Raw genomic sequence first — 15,901 nt, forward strand, 5'->3', positions numbered from 1 at the left:
TGCAATCAGGTATAGTCTATTCAGAAACCTGAGAACAGATTTCAATACAGAGTGAAGGACATATTGAGGTTCACTGATTGAAAACAGGCCATATATGTAAATTTTGTCCATCAAGTTCTATAGACACCCCTAGACACACACACACAAAGACAGAGAAATGAACCCTACTCTCCTTCTCAAGATCTCACTCTCTTTATTCTAGCTTTCCGTTTAACTCATTTTTAAAAGAAATGTTTAAGAAAGAATCATTCATACTGTGGGTATTATGCCTGCATGTGTTCTTTTGTGTTAACTGTGTATAGTGCCAGCAGAGCCCAGAAGAGGGTCCAGAATTCCGAGAACTGTAATAATAGGCAGTGGTGACAGGTATGTGTTGGGAACCATTCGACCTTGAAAGAATAGTCAGTGCTCTCAACCACTAAGTCATCTCTCCAGGTCCTAGCCTGACTTTCAGTGGTCCTCTCCCCATACTGCTGAATTTACTATTGGATCACTGTTGCTCGATGAAGCTGAAGGGGAAGATGTTCACGTTGTTCTTAATATGCCAAAAAAATATTGAAAACTTTTGATGATACAAAAGGGTAACTATGGCAGAGAGGATTGAATGTGCAGTTTGCAATAGGCACCAATCAATGAGTTGGGGCCTGCACACAGTGCCAGAGAGACAACATGCAACAATGGGTTCCCTAAAGTTTCAGAATGCCACCATGATGAAAGCAGATATTTATATTTTTCAATGCAAATCTGATATGCTGAGTTTGAAATCAAAGAAATCCATGTGCCTTACCATGTAAACCATCCATGTTTTGGGTTTTTTTTTTTAACTTTTGTGTGACCAGTGCAGTGTTTCTAATTTGTAAACCTAGATCATTATGTCTGGACTTGCATACTCACTATTAGATTTTGTTATGCCCACATTTGGCTTGAGTATTTAGTATAGGACACACCCAGTGCAGGCAAACTGCTATACCAGAACGTTTTCTTCTGAATTCATCCTGCCTTGAATAGGATATGTGGCAACTTTACTCAGTGAAACAAGGAGAATAACCCTAGAGTCTTTGGTTCTGATCATAAATCTAGCCCTAAGAAACGTATTTGTGCTTCAGGTATGGTCACTCTAAGGGAACTATCAAGTCTTATTAGAAGAGAGAACACTAGGAAGTTCAGGCTCTGGGTCAGTGTTCAATTTGACTTCAATTCACTTTGGGAGACTCAGGGCAGGCTTAGGACATGACCTCTTCGACCTAACAGAGCAGATGTTTTTATTACCATTCTGAGTCTCCTAGCTCATGATAGGAGCCTGTGCACTGCTGTGAGAAACAGAGTTAGTCTATGTCACTCACTGGACATCTCCTCTGACTCTGCTTGGATAGCACAGCTTCACAAGTGCCCAGTTCATCAGGCAACTCCTTTGATGACACTCCTTATGACACTTCGTAGAATAGGCAAGACTCCCAAGGGGAGGAACAGAGGATGTAGATTCTCTTGGCATCTCAGTGTCTTCAGAGATTAATGCTAGTGCATAAAAGCAAATGCTGCTGATCGAGACAGATTATAACCTATAGACATTGTAAAATTCACTAACCATGAATATCTCAGAAAGTGATATACAGAAAGAACTCCCGTCTTTGCAAATTTCTGCAAAATTCCAGGTCTTCCTACATACTACAGATGAAGTCATGTGTTATCTAGTGTGCCACTGTCACTTCTGGAATGTAAAGGATAAGGCTTTGTTGTGTCCCTTCTAATAAGTTCTTAGTCTGATACAGGGTCTCTCTCTGCTTTGTCTCACACAGACCATGGGAAGCAGAATTGACGCATGAGTCATCTCTCTGCAGTCACATATCTACTGTCTCTACCCTAGAGGCCTTCTCAGCTGTCTGTGGAGAAGGGAGGAGCTGATGTTAATCTTGATCATCCACATCTTAAGGGATCATCTTGTTCAGAATGCAAAAAAAAAGGATAATAGATGGAAAACACCAACATAAGGAGCAAAACTACACTTTAAAAATAAGTAATCTTTCAACAAACCCATACAAACCTAATTCCACCTCTAACAACAAAAATAACAGGAAATAACAATTACTATTTCTTAATATCTTAATATGAGAATTAATATTACCAACATATTCTAATTGATTGGAATCCAAAAATATGAAGAATTAGAAAATATCTCTCATGGTGCTTACTTGTTTGAGAAAAAGTATTATAGGACAATGGTAAAAATAGTGGTTCTGTGTTAAGCTGACATACAGCCCTTACCCTTCATTCTCCTATTTCATTGTGAGACTTAGTTCCTGAGCTTCATCCTTTGCATTTGTGGCCCTGTGGCTCATGTCAGTCACCATCAAACACCTGGAAAGATTGGCCCATGTTATGGTCCAACTTGTATAATTGGCTTAATTCCAGTCATGCGCCAGATCTGCTGTGTGAGAATTCTGTTCACACATCAAATTCTGTACACAGTCTATAGATGCTGTTCAGGAAGCTTAATGGGAAGTTTTATTCTGTAAGACAGCTCTGAACAGTAAAACTTTGCAGGGCACTGGTTTAGGTTAATTAATGATGATCCGTGAAGCTAGAGGCACACAGAATTGTGGTGCCACAGGAATCAAGAGACATTGGAACACCAACTTCAACATCCATGCCTGTACAATCCATCTCTGCAGTTCAGCTCACATGTGACAAAGACTTATTGTCTCACCCACCACAAGAGGCCCATCATCTCCAGGAAATGAGTTCCTCGTTCATCTGCCTGAGTCACATTCTCTCTATTTTCTGAAGAGAATGTATTGGGTGTGGAGGTGAGAGAGACCAATCCTGAATGACATAGGCCTTTACAAGTATCAGAGGTCCCCCAGAAGGCCATCATCCCCTGTTAGCTACATAACTCTGTTACTCAAGTTCTTCACAGCAAGTGACAATTTCAACAGAGGGTAACATAAACTTGTGAGTCTAAAATTTAATATACAAACTCTTTATCGTGGTCAAATCACCAAAGATTCTCATGTATACAAGCTGTTTGTATCTTAAAGACTGTGTGAGCATCACTCTCAATTTACCCAATGTCACAATGAATGGCTTAGGATTTTATGAGTATTGAACCTGGAATCCAGTGAAAGCCAAGAGAAATGACAGAACCAAACTGAATGTTAGCTGAGAGTAAATTTGTTATCTTCATGAGTGCAACTATGTACATGCAAAGAGTAGATCATGAACTCCTAGTTCATAGACTATGAATAAGTCTCAGGTTCATGGTCCAAGGCTCTCACAGCCACAGGTAGGTTGAAATTGGCAGCCTTTTATATCTCAAGCCAAACATTTCTTTTTCTGCATTGCAACAGGAATGAGGCTGAGGGGCCATTAGAGTTTGTGGTAGAACCAGGTTACTCCCAGTGATGGAGGAATAGGAGCATCTCAGAATCAGTCTTAGTGAGCACATCAGAGTATAGTTCCATCTGTGTGTGTGTGTATTGTCAGGGCCTTGTGTTTGGCAGCCAAGCAAACTCCAACTAAGCTATACCCTGATCTGCCTCTAAAGGCAGTGAATTGGTATACTCATTCATTCGTTCATTCACTCATTCATTCACCCACATATCTGAGAGTTTCCCAAGCACTAGATCTTCCCAGAATGGTGGGCAAATTTCTGTCTTCCAAAACCTCTAATTACAATGGATTATAAAGAATATTGTCATCTACAAGGTAAAGTCAAGGGCTGACTGCAACCACAAATGTAAGAGTACAGAAATGAGACAGAAGGGCTGGAGAGATGGTTCAGTGGTTATGAGTACTTGTGGTTCTCCCAGAATTCCTGAGTTCAGTTTCCAGGAAACACCTTAGAAGAATTCACAACCTCAACTATTTCCAGCTCCAGAAAATTTCACATAGTCCCCTGTCCTCAGAGGGCTCTTGAATTCACATTGTACCGAACCACACACACAATAGAATAATATAAATCTAATAACATCAATGGGAGAAGAAATCCTGGGTCCTGTGAAGTCTCAATGCCCCATTGTAAGAGAATGACAGGACAGGGAAGCAGGAGTGGGTGGGTTGGTGAGCAAGAGGAAAGGGGTTATATAGGGGGCTTTTGGAGGGGAAACCAGGAATGGGGATAACATTTTAAATGTAAATAAAGAAAAAATCTAATAAAAAATAGATGAGGCAGGGATTCTAGAGAAAGAGTTAGGGTAGGCACCCCTGTACCCCATAAATGTGCCTCAGAATCTTGAGTGAGAATTTGTGAGTGAGCAGATATCTGAATTGTAATCATGGGTAGTCTATTCAGAAACTTGAGAACATATTTCAATACAAAGTAAAGGACATATTCAGAATCATTGATTGAAAAGAGGTCATGACACACCTTTGGCCTTTGTCCAGGTGTGTAGATGCACCCAGATGCACAGATGGAGGCAGAGAAATGAACACAGTAGCATAGGATCTAGGGCCCTACTCAGTGACAACATGCATAGGTCTTCATGATTCCAATCTCTTTATTCTAGGTTCACTTTCATTTTATTTTTTAAATGAAATGCTTAACGGCTTATGTACACTTATCGGCTATGCTTGCATGTGTTCTTTTGTGTTAATGATATGTAGTGCCAGCACAGCTTAGAATAGTATCCAGATCTCCTAGGAGTGTAGTTCCAGACAGTGGTGACATGCCATATATATGCTGGGAACCCATGTCCTTTGAAAGAGTAGCCAGGGATCTCAACCACTAAGTCATTTTTCCTGCTCCTAGCCTGACTTTCAATGGTCCTCTCCCTGTATTACTCAAAGTATTTTGGATCATTGTTTCTCAGTGCAACTGAAGAAGAACATATACAATTTGTACTTAATGTGGTAAAGAATATTGAAGACTTTTACTGATAAAAAGGGTAAAGTGCAGTTGACAGAGATCAACATGCACATTTTGTAATAGCTACCAATTAATGTTCTGGTGCCTGCATACAGTGTCAGAGAAAAAAATGTACACCAAAAGGTTCCTAATGTTTCAGAATGGCACACTGATGAAAACAGACATTTTTACCATACAAATATGGATTCTGAGGTAGAAACTAAAGAAACATATGCATTTCACCATGTCAACTGTTCATGGCAGTTTTTGATCTCTGGGTGTTACATGCAGTGTTTCTACTTAGTAAAAGAAGGGAACGATATTTGAATTTGCTTACTATCTGTCATTTTTTTTTATGTCCACACTAGGTTTGAGTGTTTAGTTAGGGCATACTCAGTGTAGGAAAATTGTAATATCAGAATGCTTTTTTGAATTATCCTGCTGAGAGGACGAGGTGTAGTGATACATTTCAGACAAAAAAATTAGAATAAACCTAGGTTTTATGTCCCTAACCATAAATATGGACCAAGATGGTTCTTTGGGTTTCTAGTATGGTCTGCCTGCAGGAAAAACAAAGTCTTATAAGAAGGGAGACCACTAGGATGTCCTGCCTCCTGGTCAGTATCCTAGACTTCTGAGTTCAAGTTACTCTGGAAGAATGTAGGCGGGGTGGAACATGACCTGTTAGAGCTAACTAAATAGACTGATTTATTAGCTGTCTGAACTCCCTAGCTAATGGAGCCAGCCAATGTACTGCCATAAGAGCCTCAAGATAGATCACCAGGGCATATTCCTCTGAGTCTCAGCTAAAAGAGCACAGCAGCCCAGGTGCCCATGTCATGGGCCAATTGTTCTGATGGCTTATGAGACTTCACAAAATAGTCAAGATTCCCAAAAGAGGAAAAGAAGAAATACATCCCCCTGATACCATACTGTCTTCAGTGATTAAGTCAAATGCAGTCTCTCCTTCAGGCAGTTAGTAACAGATGCTGCTCATCTAGATGGCTGTCCTGATCCAAGCTTATGTCTTCTTCATATTAAAAGTAACACTACAGAGATTTCAACAGTCACTAACTATGTGTCTTCTATCTGGGAAACTGATATACAAAAAGGACTCCTGACTCTGGAAAAATTCTGCAGAACTCCAGAACTCTCCATTCTACCCATTACAAATGAAATCATGTGTTATCTGGTGTGCCACTGTCACTCCTCCTGACATGTAGAGAAGACTTTACTGTGTCATTCCCAATAAATCCTGAGTCTAACACAAGGCTTGCTCTGTTCAGGCTCACGCAGACATTTCAGCGCAGATGTGAGCATGAGTAATCAGTCTGTAGTCACAGATCTACTGTCTCTACCTGGAGCTATTCTCAGCTGTCTCCAGAGCATGGAAAAGCTGAAGTTAATCTTGATCATCCGTAGCTTGAGAGGATATCTTGTTCAGGAAGCAAAACCAAATGGACAGTTAGGTTTGGCTCCAGAACTAAGGCACATGACTCTAGAGATTTTCTGCACCATTCCATATACTAGACCATTAACTATTTGTTTTCTTGTGTGCCACTGTCACTTCTGCAACATAAATGACTTGTCTTTGCTTTGTGCCTCTCAGTATATCTTTCATCTAACACAGGGCTCTCTCTGCTCAGAAACTCACTGATTTTAAACACCTCATGTTTGTTATAACCCATCCTGCATAGTTACATGAATTCAAGTCTCAGGTGGGATTTTTGTACACAAGTTAAGTCATGAGGACAGGTATGAGTGATACTTGGGAAGCTTAAAGGGAGGTTTTTTTCAGTCCCACCTGTAAGAGAGCTTTTAACACTATACTCTTGAAGTTAATGACCTAGGCTATAGACTGGAGATCAGTGCAGCTGGAAGGACACAGAATTCTCTGCCTCCAGGCAGGCTTATGTCTTCTTCATATTAAAAGTAACACTACAGAGATTTCAACAGTCACTAACTATGTGTCTTCTATCTGGGAAACTGATATACAAAAAGGACTCCTGACTCTGGAAAAATTCTGCAGAACTCCAGAACTCTCCATTCTACCTATTACAAATGAAATCATGTGTCATTGGAGATTTGCCTTCACCTCCAAGGTCTATAGCATTAAGCACTGAGGCTCAGTTTACATGTGATATGGACTGTTTCTCCCACCCAACTCAGGGGGACAATCTCAGGTCCTCCTGCACCTGCCTGAGTCACCACTGTCTAGTTTTCTAAGGGCATTTTTTGGGGGTGGAGTTAATAGAGGCAACACTGGATGGAAGAGTACTTTGCAAGGATCAGAGATCCCACAGAGAGCTATCTTCTTTCTGTCCTGCCTTCAAACTCTACCTCATGGAGAGAACACTAACTTGTGAGCCTGAGTCTCATTGTGCATTCTGCATATGGTAGTCAAATAATCAGAGCCTCTCACATGGTCAGAAGGAAGCTCAACTAGTTTCACAATTAATGACTTAGGACTTTATCAGGGCTGAAAATGGAACCCAGTGAGTGCCAGCAGAAATGGCAGAACCAATCCAAATGTTAGCTGAGGATAAATTGGATTCCTTCATGATTTTAACCACCTAAACACAATAGTAGACCATGAACATCATGTTCCTCTTGGGTTCATGAACCAAAGCACCCACATGGACACCTAGGTTGAAGTTGACAACCTTTGTTATCCCAAGCCAACACTTTCCATCCCAGGGTTGTGTCAGTAATGGGGTTGAGGGTCAATTCCTGTATACAATAGAACCAGGTTATGCCCGGCTATGGAGGAATATGGCTATCTCAGACTCAGTCTTAGTAAGCACGTGAGAGTAAAGTTCAGTCTTTTGTGTGTGTGCTACTGGGGCCATGTGTATGGTATCCAAGTACATTCCTACTAAGCTACACTGTGACCTCTAATTGGGATCCTTATGAGGTTGTATCCTAGCCCAGAGAGACGCTGTGGCTTGCTCTTGAACAGGCTCTTCTCTTGTCCTCTTTTGATATCATAAGTGCCTTTAGAAGTAGCTTTTTTCTTGTTTTCATGATGGGCCCTAATGTATTATTAATAACATCTTAGACTTTTTTCTACCCAGGAACAAACCTCTGCCTATTCCTACCCATCTGTATAATTCTAATGGGCTTATGGACAGTGATCTCCAGGATCCTCGTGAAAACATATTTACCTGTATATCATTATTAACAAAAGGGACCTCATGCGTATCTCCTCCAGAGCACTACCACCAGCATCAATAGGATTGTATGTTACAAATTCCATCCTCTGCTGAGTGAATTTTCACTAAGCTTTGGGGTAGAGTCTTTTGGTTTTCTGGTAAAATGAAGAAAATATTTTCTAGTTTGTGTGGGTGCAATCAAGTCTCAGTCTTCTCCTGAGCCTCCTGATGTAGCCCTCAGTTGTCTTCTCTGTTGTCTGTCTGATTTTTCCAGGTTCAGTCTGATGTGGGGAGCTACAGAATATCTTAGTCAGTCAAAGAAACATTACATGAGAAGGTGCCAGGTAAACCTGTTCTGAGTCAGAATAGATCATGTTACTAATTTCACTAACTTTCTCATGAATGAAAAGGTCACTGATTGACACCAGAGTTCTGTTCTTGAGAATCAAGGAAGTGGGAAAGCAATCATCAGGCCGGGCTGCTTCTAAACTGAGTCTTGTCTCTGAAGGTATAGCTGTCTGAGACTGTGGACAGGAGCACATGTGATGGTCACAACCAACAGTGATGGGCACTTCCTTGGATAGCAGGGAGTTCCCAGTTTAGTTAGCATTTACTGTCAAATATATACATCCTAAAATCATAAGAGTGGGGCTAGAAGAGACTCAGTTGAGTCAGTGTCTTTTATAGATCATTTTTTAAAAACTCTGTGGAGGACTTTCTTGAGTGTCTTAATTGAAGCAGGACAGCAGAGGCCACTGTGAGTGATGCTATCCCTATGCAGGTAGTTCTGGATTGTCTCAGTAAGATAGTGAAACATGTATCTCTAAGAGAGAGAGATGGAGAGACAGAGATAGTGACAGAGAGAGACTAAGAGGGACAGAAAGACACAGAGACAGACAGAAACAGAGACAGAGACACACAGAGAAGGACTTAAAAAGAGAGAGAGAGTAGCAGTGAATGAACAATTAAATAGCTCTCCACCTCCAGCTTCTCACTTCAGATTCTTGTCTTTTATATGTACTTTGATTTTCTTCAATGAGGGATTTGACCTCTGTGACTGGCCTGAAAATTCATTGCCCTGTTAAGCTACATTTGATCAGGTTGTTTGTCATAGCAGCAGAAAGTTAGAACAATCAGTTTTCTTGGCTGAGTGTAAAGCATATTCATTTTTATCCTACATGGTTTAAAATCAAATCACACAGCATCATATGTCCATATAAGGCAATTTAAGGGCCTGAAGAGATTATCAGCTTTATTGCTCAATGTACAGTCTGGTGGACTGAGACAATGAGAGGAAAGGGGAAGGCAGAGGACAGGAGACAGGGGAAAATGAACTGATGTGTTTTGTACACAGGAAATGTCCCCAGCCCATATCACTCTAGGAGGAGCTCCTACCTGGGAGGAGACTCAGATAAAAGGGAAGGACAGTAGAACTGACAAGAGAGCAGAGTGTGGAAACAACATCGGAGCTGAAGCTTTTCACCGATGGTATGCAGAGCAGGTGGCAGGTGGCAGAGGTCATGATGGACTCTGTTTCACTTTCCTGTAAAGACTTGACCTCCTGGCAGGGGCTCCTGCTCACAGGTGAGGCTGCCATTCTTTGGCACTGAGTGGGAGAAGGGGAGTTGAGAGCCTTGATTAAGTCCCTGAAGAAGACAAGAACCTGGGGAGAGACTCGTGGTTTTCGACAGAGGCAGGGGCAGGCACTCCACAGCAGGAAGTGACACAAGATAGTATAATAGAGAAATAGCACCATTGTTTTCTATTCCAAGTCAATCACATGGACAACTATATAATGAGGACTGTTGTCATGGGAGGGTGACTGTCCAATTAAAAAACAAACTAGGAAGAGTCATTGACATGACTTAATAGTCGTGCTGCTGGTTGCCAATCCTAAGACATTAATTCAATTCTCAACACATACAAGGGGTCTGATTTGCATGTATATGCTGTGTATACATTCACCTATACACAAATCCACACAAGTGCACATATATACAAGCATTCACCTCAGCACACATACAAACTATACCAAACTCCTGTACTATAATTATCATTAGTTTCATATTTTAGCATTGTACAAATGTACTCCTGGATAGACATATCCTTGACACATACATTCTCCCACTCATCCAAAGAATCCAAGCCTTGATTAGTTCTAGGTCTTCCAAAGATGTCAGGCTCTTCTTGCTTTGAATAAATCCCTAGACTAATGGACTATAAGTTAAACCAGATAGACCATCTAGAAGTAGAATCAGAGAACTCAGACCAAAGAGAGACCATAGGGAAAAAAAGAAAATGAAGATTTCTAGAGTAAGAGGTAACAGGAGACATCATCTCAGGCCAAGTACTCTGAATACAGGCAGGAAGCTGAGGGCAGTGTGGGGAGACCTTAAGATACCCAAGGAGAGAGTTCCATACACAGAACAGAATAGTTTCAGGGGCACTGATGGAGCAGTGGAGCTTATGTTGTTCACCCTTTCCAAGTACACAGGTGCTACTCTCACCTACCAACCTAGGGTGTGTCCTGAGCTGTTGACACAGGACATAGATCTCATCTTTCCATCAAATACAGAGGTCCCAACGTCCATGAAATTTCTCTCTTCCCTTCTAGTCTCCCTTTTAACCTGCTGGCTGCTTCCCACCACTTCCAAGCTCACCATAAAATCAATGCCTCCCATTGCTGTTGAAGGGGAAAATGTTCTTCTGTTTGTGCATAACCTGCCGAAGAATGTTAAAGCCTTTTCCTGGTACACAGGACCTGCACCATTCAAGTGTTGTGAAATTGCAAGTCATGTGATAGCAACCAATTTTACTGTGGTAGGACTTGCACACAGTGGTAGAGAGACAGTACTCAACAATGGATCTCTGCTGATCAAAAGTGTCACCAGAAAAGACTCAGGATACTACACTCTACGAACACTTGACTCAACCTCAAGACCTGAAATAATACATACTGAATTCTTTGTACACAGTAAGTCATTTTTTTATGTGTGTGCACTCTGTTGTTGGGTGCTGTTAAGTCCATTGTACATTCAGAAAAGTTTCAGGCCTGAACTGCATCTACCTCCTGTCTACATTGTGTCTCCCTATTGTTGTTTAAGGATCTAGTGCAGGACAAGCATTTTGGAGACAAACTTTCATAGACCAGAATCCCTCACTTGACTGCAACTGCAGAGATGAGGACTTGTGCTGAGTGACTCAGACAAGGATGTCAGCGTCAACTCAGACCCTTAGACCTCTCACCATGAACCTGCACCTGAATTGAGATAGAGATGAGGAAACTATGGGATTTTCAGTGACCCTGGATACAGACCTCTGTCCCATACTCAGCTCAGACTGAGGGAGGATGGCAGAGCTGATTTCAGAGCAACAAGGCTCAGGGGCACTGCTGAAGGCAAAGGTGTTCTCAAAGGAGTGAGAACAGAACAGACATTAGAGGCTGTGGAGCTGCCTCCTTAGTCCCAATGCAAATATACATACAGTGGCAGGAAATCCTGCTACAGGTACCTACACCATTCCCTATCCCTGTGTGGAAGGAGGTTAGCTGAGTGATTATCTGGAGTCTCCTGGAGAGCATAAGGGCTTCAGAGGAGACTCAGGGTTTCTGTTTGCAAGATGAGATGAGAAGACACAGCAAGGTAGACATCAGCTCAGGCCCTGGAAGCTCTAGTGAACAGGAAATGGTAAGATGGGGAGAGAAAAGTTGCATTGTTCATTTACCAGGTTCATTAATTACCTTGGCAAGTTTACTCTGTGGACTAATGTCCCCACCAATGACAAGATGACTTTTCAAATGAAAATCAAACTGTGATATGATTTAGTGGATATGGGCACTTGCTGTCATCTCTGATGGCCTGAGTTCAATCTTTTTATCCCACATGGTAGAAGGAGAGAACTCATTCACACAAGCTGTCCTCTGACCTACGCATAGATATTGTGGCATGCACCCACTCACCTATACACTGATACGTGATTGAGTGCATGTTCCCTTCCCCAATGCAAAGAGTCAATAAAAATAAACAAAATTGTGGTATGAAAACTTTAATTATCATAGAACCTGAGAATCTGGTAAATTAACGCATGGACATACACTGACTTGGAGCATACATCCATCTATCCATTCATTCATTTATGCATTGAGACTTTTCTGGGCATTGGATCTTCCAAGATTATCACACTGATCCCAGGCCACAAAGTCTTCTACTTTATGGCACCAGAGACATGAGCAAGGGCATCGAGAATGCACCCTAGAAGGTCCAAAGTAAAATATGTCAGTGTGTAGAACCAGTTTCTGTCAAGAAACATGATTGTGGAAGCACCTTCCTCCACACGCTGTGGGTCTGAGGAAAGATCTGAAGGCAGTGAAAGGTAAGTTATGCAGACAGATGAGGGGAGAGTCTCATAGAGAAGTCATGGGCACCCAGGGCATGGAATTTGTGTGCTGACCCCCACCAAGTGGGATAAACACACCCTCACCCACACCTGCTCAGGACTCAGAGATTTTTCTTCCCACCAAATGCAGATGAACTACTTTTGAGGGTTTTTTTTTTCCTATTTCTTTTTTTTTCATCTAGGCCCACTTTTAGGCTACAAGACGCATCTTACACCTTCTCAACTCAAAATTCGGTTGGTGCCACTTATGGTTGAAGAAAACAACAATATTCTTCTGTGGGTTAATAACCTGCCACAGAAGCTTCAAGGCTTTGCCTGGCACAAAGGAGTACTTCCACTTGACCACTTAAAGGTAGCAAGCCATTCATTCCTCACCAATTCAACCATGCGGGGGTATGCGTACAATGAAAAAGTGATCATTCGCAATGATGGATCCTTGCTTCTCTTGAATGTCAAAAAGAAAGACGCAGGGCTTTACACCCTACGAACCCTATCTATGGATCTGCTATCGGAATGGGCTATTATTGACCTCCAAGTAAAGAGTAAGTGATTCTTTGTGACTCCTGGTGATGGTGTGATTTATTCTTCTCTGTATATCTAAGACAATGAGGTTTATTCTGTAACTTCTCCTCTCTGGACTGTGTACCATTACTTGGGTTTGGGCATTTAGTAAAAGACACACATCATGGGAGCAAACTGAAATACATCAGAATCCTTGACCTGACTGGAACCTGCAGTATGGTAACTCAGTCCAATGATGTCATTCTCAGCTCAGACTCTGGGCCCTTACCATTAACATGGCTTGTAAAAAGTTTAAATTTGACTACCTGTTAAAGCTGACTGGAATCACTGTGTCATTCTGCATCCAAATCTTGGAGCATGTGGAACAACCCATTATCTATCATGACAATCATGATTAGGCTAGGTCTTTTGAGCATCTTCTTTTCATGAGGTTCAACATGGACAGAACTCCTGGACGGGTGGCCATGCCACATACTGACTGTCCTGATAGTCTTGAGACTTCAAAGGAAAGTTTGGATCCCCAAAGAAATATAGGTCCTCTTGTCAACTGCTTGTCCTTAGGAGTACACCCTAGGGAAGTCTCTTCTTTATGCAAATAATAACATACATCCCTGATTTTAACAGCTCTTCAGTCTCAAGTTTAGGACATTAATAATATTTGAGTTTCTCTTATAGACAGTGAAATGATCAGCTACTGTCTTAGTCAGGGTTTGTATTCCTGCACAAACATCATGACCAAGAAGCAAGTCGGGGAGGAAAGGGTTTATTGAGCTTACACTTCCACACTGCTGTTGGTCGCCAGAGGAAGTCAGGACTGGAACTCAAGCAGGTCAGGAAGCAGGAGCTGATGCAGAGGCCATGGAGAGATGTTCCTTGTTGGCTTGCTTCTCCTGGCTTGCTCAGCCTGCTCTCTTATAGAACCCAAGACTTCCAGCCCAGGGATTGCACCACCCACAAGGGGTCCTACCCCCTTGATCACCAATTGAGAAAATGCCCCACAGCTGGGTCTCATGGAGGCACTTCTCCAACTGAAACTCCCCTCTCTGTGATAACTCCAGCCTGTGTCAAGTTGACACACAAAACCAGCCAGTACAGCTACCATGTGTACTGTTGTAGGGAATCTGAGAGACAACAAATACACTGGTTGAATGAAGGTTACTAAGCCTATGAGTGGCAGATGAGAATCACAAAATGACTATGTATAGCCACAGTCCCAACTTCTCTACCCTAAGAGGCCTTATCAAGAATTTGTAGGCCAGAGGAGTGCTTTGTGTTCAGAAATTTTCACCTTAGGCATCAGTGTCTCACAAAGAGAGTCTGGTCCAGCTAGTAAAAGCAACAAATTGACAGTCAGTATTGACTTTGTAATAAAGCCTTAATTGAATTCTGACTACCCTAACTCTGGAGTTTTAGGCTGAAGCCTTAATCTCCTACTACAATGCTCTGAGCTCTAGATCATAGATTTACTAGTGTGGTGGTTTCACTCCTCTCGAAGCATAGGGAGAAGGTTTTGCCTTATCCCTCCATCAAGATCCTGCAAGCCATAGGGTCTAGTGTGCAACTCACACAATAATTTTATGATGAAGGAAGAAAGGAATTATTAGTGAATCAGCAAATGGGTGGTGGTAGATTGGCTTATAAATGTATGGTGGGGGTAGGTGGATGTGTTTATGAATGGATATCTTAGAATCCTTTCAGAGATTAAAAATTATAGGTAGAGTTCTAGTATGTCTGACAGTACCCACTCCCTACTCATCCTGGATGCTATGCTCCATTTCTATGAAATATTTCTAATCCATGTGGGAAGAGAAGTACATAAGCATCCTAGAGAGAAAGACAAGTACATGAGTATCGTAGGGATGCTGCTGTACGGCAGTTCTCTAAATGACATTCCTCATGTAGTCATTTATGTCTTGCTCCTTGGAGTCTTGGAAGTCATTTTAACTGCCATTGTTGCTGTCATTCACATATCTACTATTGTTACTCCTTTCCTGCCACTCATCCCCTGTCCCTTCCTTCAGGAAGGTATGTTCCTGCACTGCCCAGGTCACAAATCTCCTTACATTCCCACCTCAATTGCTGCATTTCCTGGTTCCTTATATAGAAAGAAGAAAAAAACAACTGTTCCTCTTAGGCTTCATTATATTCCCAAACCTCATAAAACACACACACACACACACACGCACACAGTGTCAAGGAGTCCCCCTTGTGTTTCTGTCCATGTATCTTTGCATCTGTGTTGTTGGTATGTGGAGTAAGCCAAGAGACAGAAAGAAACATACCTTGCAACTCTATATTGACTTCACAGAAGCTAAAGGTAGAAGGACAAGGCTGCCAGCACCAAACTCTTGCTTGTTTCCTCCTTTTCACATTTGATGTCATCTCCCTCACAGCATGGCTCACCATCTTCCTGTGACTTCCCAAGAAAGAGGTGACACAATCAGTGCTGTCTAATGGTTTTATCATATGTACCCACATCTCATATTGTCACACTGACTCAAGGTGACTCTTGTGATCCAGTGACACAATCTAAAGCTCCAGACATGATTAGTTCCATTAGACTGTATATTCTGGAAGCATTTGATGCAACTTGCTTTGTGACTCCTGGGTTTTAGGAAGAGGAAGAAAGAAAGCACCTCTCACTCTGGTTGGCTCTGTCCCTCTGTGCCTCACTGTTCATGGAGGCCAGGACAGAATTCTTCTCTTTTTTTTTTTTTTTGTTTTTTCGAGACAGGGTTTCTCTGTGTAGCCCTGGCTGTCTTGGAACTCACTCTGTAGACCAGGCTGGCCTCGAACTCAGAAATCCGCCTGCCTCTGCCTTCCAAGTGCTGGGATTAAAGGCGTGCACTGCCACCACCACCACCTGGCCAGAATTCTTCTAAATAGGCTCAACCATGATATTTTGCCATGGACCCGGATTTCTTGCGGGGTCCCTGTTCCGCAGGACAAGGGATTCTGGCCAGGTGGGCACGGGATTCGGCTTTGACAAACA

General features: G+C 42.0%; 1 protein-coding gene across 1 annotated transcript in view; it reads left to right on the forward strand.

Moving 5' to 3' along the window:
* Positions 1-9,438: 9,438 nt before the first annotated feature.
* LOC116100393 (carcinoembryonic antigen-related cell adhesion molecule 3-like) overlaps positions 9,439-15,901 on the forward strand; it is a 7,889-nt gene continuing 1,426 nt past the window's right edge. The window contains exons 1-3 of the mRNA XM_031384196.1: positions 9,439-9,576; positions 10,607-10,966; positions 12,570-12,929. Coding sequence (XP_031240056.1) covers positions 9,483-9,576; positions 10,607-10,966; positions 12,570-12,929 — 814 coding nt within the window. The 5' untranslated portion in view covers positions 9,439-9,482. The remainder of the gene's footprint in view (positions 9,577-10,606; positions 10,967-12,569; positions 12,930-15,901) is intronic.

Source organism: Mastomys coucha, unplaced genomic scaffold (genome assembly GCF_008632895.1).
Source record: "Mastomys coucha isolate ucsf_1 unplaced genomic scaffold, UCSF_Mcou_1 pScaffold21, whole genome shotgun sequence".
In the NCBI taxonomy this organism is placed as follows: Eukaryota; Metazoa; Chordata; class Mammalia; order Rodentia; family Muridae; genus Mastomys; species Mastomys coucha.